At 40.3% G+C, this 15251-nt stretch overlaps 1 protein-coding gene across 2 annotated transcripts in view; it reads left to right on the forward strand.

The window, feature by feature from the left end:
- FAM171B (family with sequence similarity 171 member B) overlaps positions 1 to 14495 on the forward strand; it is a 37563-nt gene extending 23068 nt beyond the window's left edge. Inside the window, exons 2-8 of one of the 2 annotated variants that reach the window (XM_074548163.1) lie at positions 275 to 511; positions 1253 to 1345; positions 1636 to 1791; positions 3555 to 3722; positions 7176 to 7292; positions 7789 to 7912; positions 8185 to 14495. In XM_074548163.1, the coding sequence (XP_074404264.1) occupies positions 275 to 511; positions 1253 to 1345; positions 1636 to 1791; positions 3555 to 3722; positions 7176 to 7292; positions 7789 to 7912; positions 8185 to 9520 (2231 nt within the window). In that variant the 3' untranslated portion in view covers positions 9521 to 14495. The remainder of the gene's footprint in view (positions 1 to 274; positions 512 to 1252; positions 1346 to 1635; positions 1792 to 3554; positions 3723 to 7175; positions 7293 to 7788; positions 7913 to 8184) is intronic. The other variant, XM_074548162.1, reaches the window with a different exon arrangement.
- Positions 14496 to 15251: the final 756 nt, after the last annotated feature.

Raw genomic sequence — 15251 nt, forward strand, 5'->3', positions numbered from 1 at the left:
GTGTTTTTTTTTTTTTTTTTTTTTTTTACTGGTTAGTTATTATATTTGCTAAGTTTGATAAACTTTTTGACACCTTTGTGCCTCAGCTTAAGTTTTTTTTTGTTTCCCCCTTCTCTGGGGTATAAATTGCATGGTTACCCCTGCCTTTGGCCAGAGACAGGGATCCACTGTGCAGTGCATGAACAGCACAGACCTGAGCTCCAGGACTTCTTTACAAAACCACGGTCCTTGGCTGTGATGTATCATCATGACCTCCTGTTTTTCTTTTTGTCAGCAGGATCTGTTTTCACCCTAAAAGTTCAAGTAAATGACATCATCAGCCATCAGTACCTGCGCCAGGCGGTGGTCGAGGTGTTTGTTAACTACACCCTGACAAATTCCACTCTCACTGGGAACAATGGAGCAGTGTTGATAAAAGTCCCCTACAAACTGGGATTAAGCTTAACTATTGTCTCATACAAGGATGGCTACCTGCTGACACCTTTGCCTTGGAAGACTGCGAGGATGCCAAGTACGTAAGCATCTTACAGGCCTATTATTAAACTCTCTCTGGCAGTAATTAAATTTCTCTCCTAAGCTGTCTGGGTGGTTGCTGTCAGCTGAACACAACTCAGAGAAGTCAGTCAAGGGAGATGGTGCCTGTCAGTGCAGATCTAGGGGTGAACGGTCTGTTAAACTTGTCAAAATTCTGATTACTCTAAAGCAGAAAATGGCCCTTTGAAAATCTAAGTGGGTTATGTTGTGACACACAGTGAATTCTTAGATTTTTTTTTTTTGTCTAGAGTTAGCAAAGAGCTGTTAATGTGTCCTGACAAAAATCCTATTGACCTGAGTAAAAAAAAAATCCTGAGTAATTCTTAGAATGCCAATGCTTTCTTTCCTCTAAGCAGATATAATCTGTTACAACTCTGCTTCAGCAGTGTTTCCTCACAGGTTTTCTTGTTTAACTAGTGCATGATCCTAAAAAGACTCATGATTTTATTAAAAGAAAAAAAAACTTTTAAGTCACTTTCTAGTGACTTTCTAGTCACTTGTTTATCCAAAGAAGGTGTAAAACAGTAGCAAACATTCAACAGAACTCTTTCTGCCTAAACACCAAAATATCTGCTCTGGATAACAGGAGTAATTTATTTAGTCTTCATATGCTCTCTGGTTTATTAACTGCTCTGTTCAGTAGATCTTTAGATTTGGAGACCCTGGAGGATTTTTTTTGGTTGCACAGTATAATAACAGATATTATCATTTTCCACAGTCTACTCATCCGTGACACTCTCATTATTCCCACAAAGTCAAGCTAATATATGGCTGTTTGAAGATACTGTCTTAATTACTGGAAAACTGTCTGGTAAGTTCTGTGCACGCAGACTGTAACTAAACACTTTGTGATAGCCATCTGCACCCACATGGAAAAAAAATTAAGCAGCATTTTATATAATACCTATCTACTTAAAGCCAGATTTTCTGTTAATTATGTAGCTGTACGAGGGGCTGTGACAAGTGCTAGACTGGAAATACAGAAATCATGGAGAAAATGGGGGAAAACAGGTTGTTATGCTAAGTGGATTGCTGAAGGGTAATAAAAACACTGTTTGTCTGTTTTACTGTGGCTAAGACAAAATATTAACTCTTTTACAGATGCCAAATCCCAACCAAGTGTTCAGTTTCCAAAATCTTTAATGAAGCTTCCATCAAATCACATTGCAAATGTTACAGCCTATCTGACAGTGCCAGAGCAATTTTTGAAAGTGGACAGCTTTCTCTATACAACAGGAATTATTCTAAATAAATCAGGTATGTGAATATGTTGGTTAGGAATTCGTATGAAGAAATATTATAATGCATATGAGTGCAGAGTGTTTCAGAAAAACATATGCTTAATTTAAGAGGGCCTGACGCTGCTTCCATTGAATTAGATCACAAAGCTTTGTTCCACAGGAGTGAGCTATGAACACGTCAGGTCAGTAATCAGCGTTACTCTATTTTGGTCCATGCAGCATGAGAACATATCTTGCTGCACTGAAATACAACTTCAGAGTCTGCTTTTTACATTTATATGTATGTATGTGTATTTATGCTCAGGATTTCATGAGACTGTGGAACTGGTTTAGTAAACACTTTAAAAATGCAATTCTAGCCAGCAGGTGAAGCTGAAGAAATCAGTGAAACGGCAGCAATGAATTTCAGGTGTGGAGTTGCTGCATTTTCACTGGAGTGATTGGTTCTAGGGATTACCCCCAGCACAGGGATTGCATGGGAGCCCCTCTTGGCTCAATCAGGCTGGGCAAGTCTGGGACCAAGTGGTCCCTGTGGGGACAGAGCACAGCTGGAATAATGTTTTCTGTGCATCTGTTTCACTGGAGAAGCACTAAGTGGTTTTATGACTTGTAGCTCTGCTCTTATGCCGTTGGATTTTGTTCGAATTTGTCATTCTATCAGATAGTTTTGAAATCTGCATAGGTACAGTAATCTCTGGTAGGTTGTACTGTGTGCAGTTCCATCTTTCTTTTGTTCTTTTCTTTCTATTCCCAGTGGATCTGAAGCCATGAGGCTCTTAAATTCATCGTGGTGCAGGGAGAGGGCAATACATGGTTTATATTAAGTCATCATATCCTATTTTTTAATTTTCATTCTATTAAAGGCAGCATGTATACTGATATTTTGACAAAGATATTTTAAAATCTTTCTTATCTGTGTTCCACCTCTTTAAATCGAAGGCAGAAGGAAAGAAGCATAGGAGAATAAGCAGTGTTTATCCTCTTTGAGTTTTGCCTTCAATCTGTCTGGCATGTGTTTTAAATTATTCATAAACCCCTGAAGGAATAGGCTTCCTTTTAGGGCAGGTGGAAGCTAATTGATATCTGATGTGCCAGGAGTTCTCTCACAACCAGCTTCTAACAGCCTGCATAGATTTAACATCATTCTGCTACTTAATAATTCTGTTTCAGCTTCTCTCACCATCCTGTCAAACTGGGCTTTCTGGAGCATTTGCAAACTGGTGAAAGGAAAACAAAGGAAAGAAACTTGCAGGCTGCCTTGTAAATGCAACATTTCCTCTGAGTGCTTTGACAAGCCTCATGATTAACTATTCAGTTAATTCTGGCTGCCAAATTAGGAAATTAATCCTTACAGGAGAGGTTCCATATGCTTTCACTTTAATTCAATGTTATGCACATTGTGATTATACCAAAATTCTTGTATGATCTGTATTTAACATCAGTTAGGGGCTTTGTAATCTGATGATCTGAGGGGAAAAACCCTTCCTCCCCCACCCCAAACCAAGTTTTGCCTCATGGTTAGTTCTATGGGCAGCACAGAGCCAAGATGTTGCAAATGTGTTTCTCTTATAGCATTGGTATAGAAATGACTCTGTTTTGTTTTAATCAGAAGTTGTTAAAAGCTCAGAAGAGAAGTAATGTTGATTTCTATTTGACCAAGTTGGTAACAGCTGACTGTGTGGATGAGGATGAGGACTTGCCTTTAGTAGCTTAATTCTTCATGTATTTCTTTTAAAATAACCTGTGAAAGGAGAATTACTAGATATTTCTTGCCCTCAGGTTTCAAAAGCATGGAATTAACTCCTCTTACTGCCGTATGTGTAAATGTTCTGTTGGCTGGGAAAGAAGTGAACATAAAGGGTCCCATTCAGGTTACCCTTCCTCTTCCCACAACTGCTGTAAAATCAGGAGATGCTGTACCTGCCTGGACATTTGATATGAAAATTGGTAAGTGGGTTATTTGGTGTTTTGCCTTCTAGAACATGCCTATAGGTTTGGGCACAGTGATGACATTATTCTATGAGGTGATGGTCAATAGGTGATCATTTATTTTAATGGGCTAGCTTGAATTGTTCAAAGATATTTCCCTGCTTTCGTTAATTCAAAAACCTTTGGTAAAATTCATTAGCCTCTTGCCTGAATTTTTATTTTCATGGGATGCTGAGTGTTCACAGAACATATATTTTAGGTGATGTTAAATTTCAAGCCTAGTAATTTTGTGAATTCCTTCATACAAGAAAGCAAACCAGAACTGAAGGTTTGGATGCTTTGTCTCCTAGAGTGTAGCTCTAAAGATCCTTTGATGCTAGAACTGGAATACATATTGCTTCGGTTAACAAAAACAATTCAGAAAGTGAAATGAAGGGGAAATAAGAGTTATCCAAGGGAACAACATAGTTCTTCCAGTATGCCAAGAGGAGGCTGGGGATTAGTCATTCTAAACCTTTTGTCATCCCTTCACATCTAATTTTAGTCAGGAGTGAGTAATGAGCTATGTCCATGTAACCCATTTAGCTGACCTGTGGTGTGGGTGCATTAGTGTCCTGATTGTCCTGCATTGCACCTCACCATCACCCTTGAAATGTGAATTTATATTGAATATACAGGCTTGAAATGTGCAACTGAGTGAGGTCACATCTTGCTCCTTATCAAGGCAAAAAGCTTTTGTTCAGTGTTTGGAAGTACAGGAGAGGAACATCAGCTCTAACAAAGTGTTGTTGACGTGGTCAAGGAAGAAACTGATCAACTTAATGAAAAAAACCTGAAGAACATGGATTTGAATTAAGGATGTGCTAATAAAATTTGGCTAGGCTGTCTTGTCAGGAAAAAGTGAATAGGGTAAGTTTTGGCATAGAAGATTAAGTGTGCATATACACTTAGAAGACTTTAGAGGAGTAATTGGTGGAAAGAGATGGCTTTTTAGAGGGTTTTAGTCTGAGGTGGTAAAATATCACTCAGGGTTTAAATTTCTTATTGCCACAGCCACTTTTGCCAGCTCCTGTGCTGAGCTTTTTTACCTCTCTAAACAAAGCTAAATCAACACTGTTGTTAAACAAGGAGTTGACAGAACTGGAGCAGCACAGGATGGGCTAGAATACAAACCAGTGTGAGGTGTTTATGTGGGGGTTGAGGGTCCTGCTCAGCATCCCTACATAGGATTGTTGGTCTTGGGAGTAAAACAGGAGCCAGGAGCATGGCCTGCTGATGCAAACCCCAATAAAACCAGCTGGTTCTTCCTCTCCAGTGGGATGTACTTTACAGAGATTCTATAAAGGCAAGCTGTTTGTAATGGGTGCTCTCTGAGGTATACTGTTCACTGCTGCTTGCTGAGGAGAGGGACAGAAGGATGGTAGAAAAGAACAGCAACTTTTGGGGCATAAATTAACTTGTACTTTTTTTCTCCCATTTCTTTCTCTCTAACAATAAAAATTTTCAACTGTATTCACTTTCTGAATGTTTATTCTTAAATATGTTTCTTTTATTTTTTTACCTTTGATCTGACACGTGCAAAACGACTTTTCCCCAAGATAACTGAGTAATAGCAAGGTGTTTTTCAGTCAAGGTTCTGGTGAGTGAGGGCAGTGAACACCTCAGCTCTGCAGCAGGCATTGCAGAGCATCCATAATGAGCAGCAAGCCCCCATCTGAGCTGAATGCAGAGCTCCTGCTGCACTCAGTAATGAGGCTCTGGCCTCCTAGGTGCTGCGTGTGGGATGTCCCCAGCAAGACACTGACACAATTTTTAACTCTGAAGTCCTTGGATAATGTGATATGATGGTAATCAGAGCTCTCATGTCAGCATTGATAGTGGCAAGGGAACAGGTCTGTGTGGGCTGACCCATATGCGGCAGGAAAATGATAGAATCTGCTTTCACAGGTCTGCCTGAGCAGTGCTCCTGGGGCTTACTCCAAGTGGAGTAGACTTGAGAGTTCCTGGAAAATGAGCTTTGGTAATTGTACTCAGCTGCTGTAAATGCAGAGTTTGTTCATCTGTATTGAGTGTGGCTTCCTTCTTATGAAATATTTTGCTACATTAGTGCTGAAAGCACTTTGTGGATTTTAATAGAATTACAAAAAAGAGAGAGCTTGCATTCAACATTAAATTAAGAATTATATCCTTCTGCTTGAATGGCAGTAAACCATAGAGAAAATGGGCATACTCATGAATCACATTTTAATATTTTTTCTTAATACCAAGTATTTTCTATGTAGTATATTGAGGGAAGATGTAATTTGCTGAAAAGGGCAGCAGACATTGTATAGCTTCTTATGGATTTGTTCAGTCAAGATAGAACTTCTGGAGACCTGGAAGGTTTTCTTGCCTTTTATACAAGTTTTGCTGATATTACTCCTGATTCTGGACAAGATTTCTCGGGGGCTGAGAAAGCATTTTCAGAGCTCTAGGTGGTTGCTGCTGCCTTTCCCCTCTGCCAGCCATCACAAGCACCACAAGAAGGCTGATGCTTCATTTTCTCTGTATCTGTGGCAGATGTCCATCTTCATCTTTACCTCCTGGCTGGGAGATATTTACTTTTCCTTTGCTGAAAGAAGGGTCCTGGAAGAAAATCAAATTGAAATTCATATAAGTCCCAGCTTACATGAGTTATACTGTTTTCGTTTGATTTTTTGTGTTTCATTATTGATGTTTTAAAAAAGCTGATGGTTCTATCTACTTAGTATTTGCAGGTTGAATATATAATGTTGGTTACATTAGGCTGTTTTCTGCCCTTAGAATTTCAAAACTGGCCCACAATAAACATATTTAAGTACAGTTCTCTCTCTTCTAATGGATGCTTTATTAATTGTAGAAGCTGGCATACCACAATACCTTTCCCTTGCCTAGCCAAACAGATGGTGTGGAATCTGTGTCCTAACAATAGCACTTCCTCGGGCTAACTGAACTGTTACAGCCTCGGGGCAGGGAGGAGGAGAGAAACATTCAAGACAAACACTGTTTATCCTATTGTGGCTTAATAAGATTAAAATGTTTTCCCACTAAGTTCTGCTAGCTGATGTTGAACTCGTGTCCATATGCATCAGTTACCTGCTCCCTCGTTTTTTACTCTTGGCCTTCATGCATGCTGAAGGTCTTATAATAGGTTTTCTCAATTTATTTATGTGCATATCTGTGAAAGACAGTTTATTAATAGAAAATGAATCATATGAAGTTTACTTCTGGTGAGTAAGGTTGATGCTTTGTTTCAAAGTAAATGGCTACAGATGAATGTCAGGAGAGGAAGTTTGCTTGTTTAACTAAAGCTGTGTAATAAACAGTGGCTGTCAGAAGTTTCAGTTTTTCCTGTCACCTTGTGTATTTCTGATAATGGCCTAATTGCTGGTGGTTTGAGGTGCAGAAGAACCCTGCATGGCATGTGCAATGTTTTGTCCTTTTTTCCCTCAGGTGCTTGGGTGAACCGTGGGCTGGGAGTGGTGAAGGAGGTGGATGGCCAGTCCGTGTGGACATACACTGCTCAGCACTTGGGCTACTGGATTGCAGCTCCACTGCCTGGAGCAAGAGGTATGGCAACCATGGCCAAGCAGTTCCTGAATGCCCCACAAGGCTGTCAGTTTGACTGCTTCATTTAACAGCAGGAAGGAGAAGTGACATGCAACTTCACCACCTGGATAAATTTTGTTTGAGTCCTTACAGTGATTTTCTTGCATGTTTTGTAAATTCATATGAAGGAATCTGTCAGAGAAACAGTGTGGCTAATTGTAAAAACACAGCACTCTCTGGCAGAGTGCTAAGTAGAAAATGTAGACCACTTTTCTGAGTTAGTTTGGACAATTAATACAAATATAATTTGTCTGGAATGAAGTAGATGTCATTGCAAGCCTTTAGTATTCGAGATGAACCTGTCATTTTTACCTAGCAAGGTGAAAAGGCAAGGATGAACATAATGCCATTAGAACATAAAATCACTGGAAAAGTACTGGAAAAGTTCAGTTTATTAGCTCTGCACATCATTTGGTTTTAAGAACTAATGCTTGTCTGGTTTTGTTTGATAATCTAGAATCCATTATTAGTGCTGTTTCCAAGGACATAACAGCCTATCATACCGTGTTCCTTACGGCCATACTGGGAGGAACTGTTGTCATTATCATTGGATTTTTTGCTGTTCTTCTTTGTTACTGCAGGTAAGCAAAAGAAGTTCCAGGAAGCTCATTATGAGTGGAATTTGGGGTTGATAAAATAGTCTTTTGAGGTTAAGACTTGTTTTCTTAGCTAAACTGTAATGTATAGCATAATATTTTTTTTTAAATTACAGTTGTTACAGAATTTCATTTTAAGTTTGTGATGTCAAATTACACCACAATTTCTTAACCAAAGTCTAACCTCCAGCTTTGGTAGTCAGCAGTCCAGTATTTCCTAACATGCTCTGCAGTCACCTTGCTTTTCTTTTGCATAGGGATAAATGCCATCGGACACAGAAGAAGGAAAAAAACTCAACCAAGCTGGAGGTGATAAAGAAAGACCAGACAACATCAACAACTCACATAAATCACATCAGTGCTGTCAAAGGGACTTTAAAGCTGGAGGATAAGTCACAGTTATATACACCGAAGATTTCTTCATATAGCCCTCAAAGGAGGCTGTCCATGGACACAGAAGATGGAAAATCACAGGACAATTTTAAAATCTACTCAGAGGATGCTTCTTATCAATCCTCCTGTCAGACTGGTCAGGCAGGAAATTCAGCCCATTCAGTGGAGCCCAGTGCTGGAGTGAGGCTTTTACAGCAGCCAAAGCACAGTAACAGTACTATTTCCCAGGCTCCTAGGGACATTCCAGACCAAAACAGGTACCTTTCACTGAAAGAGGAGATGTATGGGCTTTCCCATATCCCAGAACATCTAATGCATATTTACAATCAGCCTATTGCTATTCTTCAAACCTCAGACCTTTTCCACTCCCCAGAACAACTGCATCCCGCTAAATCAGCAACTTTGCCAAGGAAAGGGCAGCTGGTGTACGGCCCCATGTTGGAACCCATGACTCGAGACAATTACATGCAAACACTCCCCAAAATGCCAGTGCACTCTCATCCCCAGCCTTCTGCCTGCAGAGATGAGAGCAGCGCCCTGGATGGTGAAGAGGGCTTGCCTTCCCAAGCATCCAACTGGGGCAGGTACACCAACAGCTTGCTGGAATCTGTCTCTGTTCCTGGGACCCTGAATGAAGCCGTGGTAATGACTCCCTTTTCATCTGAACTTCAAGGGATTTCAGAGCAAACACTGCTGGAGCTCTCTAAAGGAAAACCATCTCCGCATCCTCGAGCGTGGTTTGTGTCCTTGGATGGAAAGCCAATTGCTCAAGTGAGGCATTCTTTCATAGATCTGAAAAAGGGCAAAAAAACTGAGAGTAATGATACCAGTCTTGACTCTGGTGTGGACATGAATGAGCATCATCCTAGCAGGAAACTGGAGAGAGAGAAAACTTTCATTAAAAGCATGCCGCATTCCAAGATTCTTTACTTGGAAGATCTGGATCTGAGTTGCAGTGAAAGTGGGACCACTGTTTGCACTCCAGAGGACCAGGCTGTGAGACACATCATGGAAGGAGGGAACGGGCCCGTCCTAGAACAACATAATGAGGAAGGTCTAAGGAAAAAATCTCTGCCAGGAAGTCATGAATCTGGTATCCCTTCTGCTAAAAAAAGGGATAGACCACCTCTCATGAAAAGAGATAGCAAAACCAATATCTGGAAGAAAAGAGAGGAGAGGCCGCTTATTCCTATAAATTAAAACACAAAAACCACAATGTGCTTTGTGCTGTTGCTCTCCCTGCTGGTTGTTGATCTCTTGCCTGCTTCTGTAATTCTGCAGTGTTGGGTTTACAAGGGAAATGTTGTTTTCTAGTATCAAGAAAAGTTTCATTTTTTTAACATAAAGATTGAGTTACCAAACTTCAGCTGGGCAGCTGATATTCCATGTGAATTGAAAACAGGGGAATGCTACTATTAAACCTTTCCAGTTCCTAATTTTACTGGCAGTATGAGGAAGGCCCACATTTTACTTAGCCTGTCATTCTTGGACACACCTTTGGGAATGCACAGTGAGAAATGTAGGCACATGGTTTAATTTTTTTGTACTTGTTGCTAATGCAATGGTAGCCTAGTTAAAGCCATTCCTAGCCTTGTTCCTAACCAACGTGACCATCTGTACAGTATTTTATATGTGAACTTTTCTAGCTGTCTGTTACTACTCCTTTGTACAATGTGAAACGTTTCATCCCTTGGTCCCACGACACCAGCAGATGAGCTGTGCTGGATTTATCAGCAGAGCTCTACAGCATTACTGCCCTCCCTGTGTGCCCATCCATGTGCAATTCCATACAACACTGGGGGAAGTGTACAAGTGTGGCCCCTGCAGTTCATGGTCCCCACTACCTTAAGGTGTTGCCCATCTGCTTTGTTAAGATGTGCTTTGTTATGGCCTGTGGGTGTTCATGGGCTCTGAAGGGTCCATGTCCAGCAGAAAAGGACTGGTTCTGGTAGCATTTGGAGCTGCAGCTACTCCTGATCCCAGTGTCTTGTTTTGGCTTCTTTGGCAGTGAACATCTTCTCTTCTCTATGCTGTTGGGCCAGCTGTGCTCCAGAACATAGCCTTGAATCTCTGCCTATTTATAAGTGAGGGTTTGGCCCATGATGAAGTGTGCAGGATTAGACAAATTATGCCTTGGAAAGAGGTTCTTGAGCAGGAAAGCTTGGCACTGTTGCTTTTTATTTTATGTTTAAAACAATGGGAGATCATTTGAGGTTTATGTGCCTACATTTTGCCAGCCTGAGCTGCTTTTGTCTAGGTTTGCAGAGGAGTTAAACAGGCTTTAAAAGTTGGGGGGGAGGGTTATGAGCATGAGACAGCAGATTGCAAAAATTTGGTCTGTAATGCAATATAAATACTATTTATGACTCATCTTAGAGTTAAATTTACCAAAAGTCATGAATGCATGAATTGTAACTAAGATATGTATAGAGGAAGGAAAGGCCATCAGAATATTCTTTAATTTTAATGTTCATCTTGTCAAAGTGATCATTTCAACTTTGGCTAACAGAAAAAAGGATGCATCTCTTAATGTGCTTCATATAGTGAACAGAATGTATTTCTGTGGCTTTGAGGCTGTTTCCCTGGTGAAATAAGTTCCAGAATTTTGGCTTTGGCAGTTTCATTATAAATCACCCTAAAAAAGGCTTTATAAATATTTCCCTTAGAGCTTGGTTAAGGGTCTGTACGAAGACCCAAACATACAATGCCTATTTTTGAATTGTGAGGTGAGTGGTGCTTGGTTGTCTGCCCTGTAGTGCACTCAAGAGTTGGGAGGTATCCTATGCAGCTGGGCTTCTGGGAATATTTACTCAGGAAATATTACTGTGAAATATGTCTGTGGTGTTGGGATTGTCAGTTGTCTGTTGCTGTTTCTAGAAGAATATGGAAGATAACCAGGATGGTACCAGCAATGCATCAGTCCAAAGTGAGCATTTGCTCCTGGAACAAAATGTTCCTATTGAATTCACAAGTATGAAAGTGCAAATTAAATTAGAGATAGGTGTGTGTGGTGGGTTAACCTTGGCTGGATGCCAGGTGCCCATCAAGCTGCTCTATTGCTTCCTGTTCCCAGCTGGGCAGGGGAGAGAAAATAAGATGGAAAACAACTCCTGGATTGAGATAAAGCAGTTTACTAAGGAAAAAGCAAATTTGGTGTGTGCATAAAGAGAAAAAAAAATAGGTTTGTTCTCTACTTCTCATCAACAAGCAATGTGTGGCTGCTTCTTGGGAAGCAGGGCTTCAACACGTGTAGTGTTTGCTCCAGAAGGCAAACCTTGTAAATAACAAATACCCCCACTTCCTCCTCCTTTCCTTAGCTTTTATATCTGAGCTGGTGTCACATGGTATGGAATATCCCTTTGGTTAATTTGGGTCAGCTGGCTTAGATGTGGTTCTTGCCAGGATCTTGCCCACCCCAGCCTGCTGGTTGGCAGGGAATGTTGAGAGTCAGCACTGATGCTGTGCCAGCCCTGCCCAGCAGTGGCCAAAACACTGGTGTGTTCTCAGCACCTTTCCAGCTCCCAGGGCAGAGCACAGTGCTGGGAAGGCTGCTATGGGGAATGAACTCATCCTCAGCCACACCCAATATCCAATGGGCATCACCATCACAGGCGGGAATCTCAGCTCCTGTGCCTGGAGCACCTCCTCCTCCTCCTTTGGCACTGACCTTGGTGTCTGCAGACTTGTTCCTCTCACATGTTCTCACCCTGCTCTTCTCTGGCCACAATTACCTCTGCACAATAACTCCTTTTCCTTCTCAAATCTGTCACCACACAGGTGTCACCATCATTTTTGACTGGCCCAGCCTTGGTCAGCAGCGGCTCTGTCCTGGAGCTGCTGGCATTGGTTCTGCTGGACATCAGGGAAGCTTCTGGCGGCTTCTCATCCCTGTAAACCTCCTCACCCCCCACTAACAAAACACATGGTGAAGCAACTGTCCCCTGCTGCAGCAGGTATCCTGGAATTACCTGTGGGGAACTCACACTGGCGGCAGGCTGAGCCTGGAGGACTGCACCTTTTGGAAGAGTGAACCATGTTGGAGCAATTTATGGAGAACTGTTGCCCTTGAGAAGGACTCAAACTGGAGAAGTTCATGGAGAGCAGCCTCCTGTGGGATAAACCCTGTGCTGGAGCAGGGGAAGGACTTCTGTCCTTGAGCAGTGGCAGAAACCAGATGTGATGGACTGACCCATTCCTGTCCCAGAAACCACACGTGATGGACTGACCCATTCCTGTCCCAGAAACCACACGTGATGGACTGACCCATTCCTGTGTCAGAAACCACACGTGATGGACTGACCCATTCCTGTCTCCCTGTGTCACTGATGGGAGGAAGTAGAGCTGGGAAAGAGAGAAGGGTGGGGAGAAGGTGTTTCTAAGATTTATTTCCCTTGTCATTATCCTGCTTTGGTTTTGTCAGTAATAAATTCAGTTAATATCCCCAAGGTGAGTGAGTCTGTTCTGCCCGTGACAGTATTCAGCGAGTGATCTCTGCCAGTCCTTAACTCAATTCAGGAGCCTTTTGTTGGATTTTCTCTCCTCTGTCCACTTTTGGTAAGAGTGGCTTTGGTGGGTGCCTGGCATCTAGCCAGGGCCAAACCACTACAGTGTGTAAATAAGTCTGTAATTAAATTGGCTTCAAGAATCTAAAAGAGGTTTGATTCATCTATTTCAGATGTGAAGATGGCTTGTCATATCAGCATGCCTTTGGTTCTCTTTCTAGGTAACAGGAATTTTGTTGTCCAATACCAAATACTTTTTCACTAAAACTTTTTGGTTTTTTTTAATGTACAGTTGTGCTGGATTTTTTAATATGACTTTCTAGGCCCAGATATTGATCATTTCATCCTTTGCTTTGTTGTATACATTAGTAGGAATCAAATTATATATGCACATTTCTTCTGAAAGATGCCCTTGAGGTTCAATATTGCCCTGTTTGCAGAGTTGCATTGGTTCTGATGGCTCCCTTTTCAAAAAGAGATTATTATGCATTCTGTTGAACATCATAGAAAATCCCTGACAAGCTAATGGTTTTAAGGAATTCATATCAAGTTCATATGTCTTTACTTGAAATTTTGTTCACTTACAGTAATATTTCAGATTTTTAAAATGCATTTTTCATTGTATATACCAAAAAGACCTAATTTCTCAAACTTACTTGTATCATCAAAAAATATACAGACTACTATAAATGGCTTTATTTACATGAGTTCAAAGGAAACAAGTTTGGCACTCCATTGTTCTCATTCTCTGACAGAGTGGGTGTCTGGTTTTTAAAGAAAAAGGATTAGAAATCCAACTCTATAAATTATTATGATTCAAATTCGTACAGAATAATTCTAAATATATCAGTCTTCACATTCCAACTGTATTGTTGGAATTTATGCACTGGAAAAACCTGTATTGCCTGCTAGATATTAGAATTCTTTTTGGCTTTAGATCATTTAAAGAAGGAGTTTGACTATGCTGAGCTCTAAAAATTTTAATTCCACAAAACATTCTATGTGATGTGTAACATGAGGAGAACACAGAATGTCACACTGAAGTGTCACAAACTTACGGTTTTCTATATTACTCTATATGATTTCAACATATGAATTTATAGGAGTCTCTGAATTTCTTAAGATTTTTTTTTTCAGTTGGCTCTTTGTGGCATTAACAGACTGTAAAAATGCTGCTGCCAGAATTAGGCCTATACAAAAATTAGCAAGGATTTGTGGCACACAGCTCTTGGAAAGGCTGGGGAAACATTCAGGGGTTTTTACTTCTTTGAATCTGCAGGTTGCTTACCTTGAGAATAAGAAGGGAGAAATGCCTGTGAGGACACAGGAGAGGGGAATGAATAAGGAAAATTGGAAAGGATACAGCTTCTTTCTGATGCTAGTTTGCAAACTGGTATGTGTTTGTGCTTTGGTGGAATCAATTCTTTCTGAAGAGCAAAAATGTTGGCGACACTTATGTCTCAGTTCTTCACAAGGCACTTCTTGAGCTGTCAGCTTTTGCAAGAAAAGCCCTTATTTATGTACATATAGTTTTAAGTGCAAGCTCATTGACAGTAATTTTTAGATGGTTACCAAATGCTAGATATTATAGATGAAAAAAAAAGGTGGGGGAATAACTTAAAAATCAGATTTAATTAAGAGAAAAATAGTCCTTCTAGTGCAATCAGAAAATAGAGCTCTGGTATTACAAACTTGAAAGTAAAAATTATGTGTTGATTAGGGACTTTATTTACCACCATAAATCTAGAGGTGACACAACAAAAATAATCCAGGATGTAGGAATGTTTAGTTGTCTCCTTTGTTTTTATGCAGTGATTTGTACCAAAGAGGATGAAATGGACTGGCACCAGTATAGATTCTTGTTAGTTAAAAAGTGACAAAGTTTCACAACACTACTGATCAAACACTGTGCAAATGAAAAGGCAGTGCACTACATCTGTTGTCTAGTGCTTTACATTAGGAAAATCTGGAGATAAATTAGCCTGCTGAAGTGCCTTTCTCTTTCATCAGACTTATTTTATCCGTGGGACACCTGACTATCTGAAAGCACATTGTGGTTTTATTTTCTGTTAGCCAAACCCCCCCGAATTCATACAATTATGTAGCTTTTATAATATTTTAAGAGGCAGATCTAGTGCTTTTTATGTTGGAATACTGACTTCTGCATGTTGATGATGATGGTAGTTGTTGTAAAACCTAGTTTTGATATATTAAGTTTGAAAAGAAATTAAAAAAAAAAAATATATCTTTAGCAATCTGAACAGTAGTGTCTTTTAAAAATGCTCATATGGGATCTGATTCAACTTTGTGTGTCACGTGCAAGCATCTTGAAGTCACTGGATTTACAGGTATGAAACTGACTGGGATATTAACATAAAAATGAAATTAACATATGTTTATATATAAACTATTAGAACAATAAAAGTCCT

The sequence above is a fragment of the Zonotrichia albicollis genome, chromosome 10 (assembly GCF_047830755.1).
Source record: "Zonotrichia albicollis isolate bZonAlb1 chromosome 10, bZonAlb1.hap1, whole genome shotgun sequence".
Lineage (NCBI taxonomy): Eukaryota > Metazoa > Chordata > Aves > Passeriformes > Passerellidae > Zonotrichia > Zonotrichia albicollis.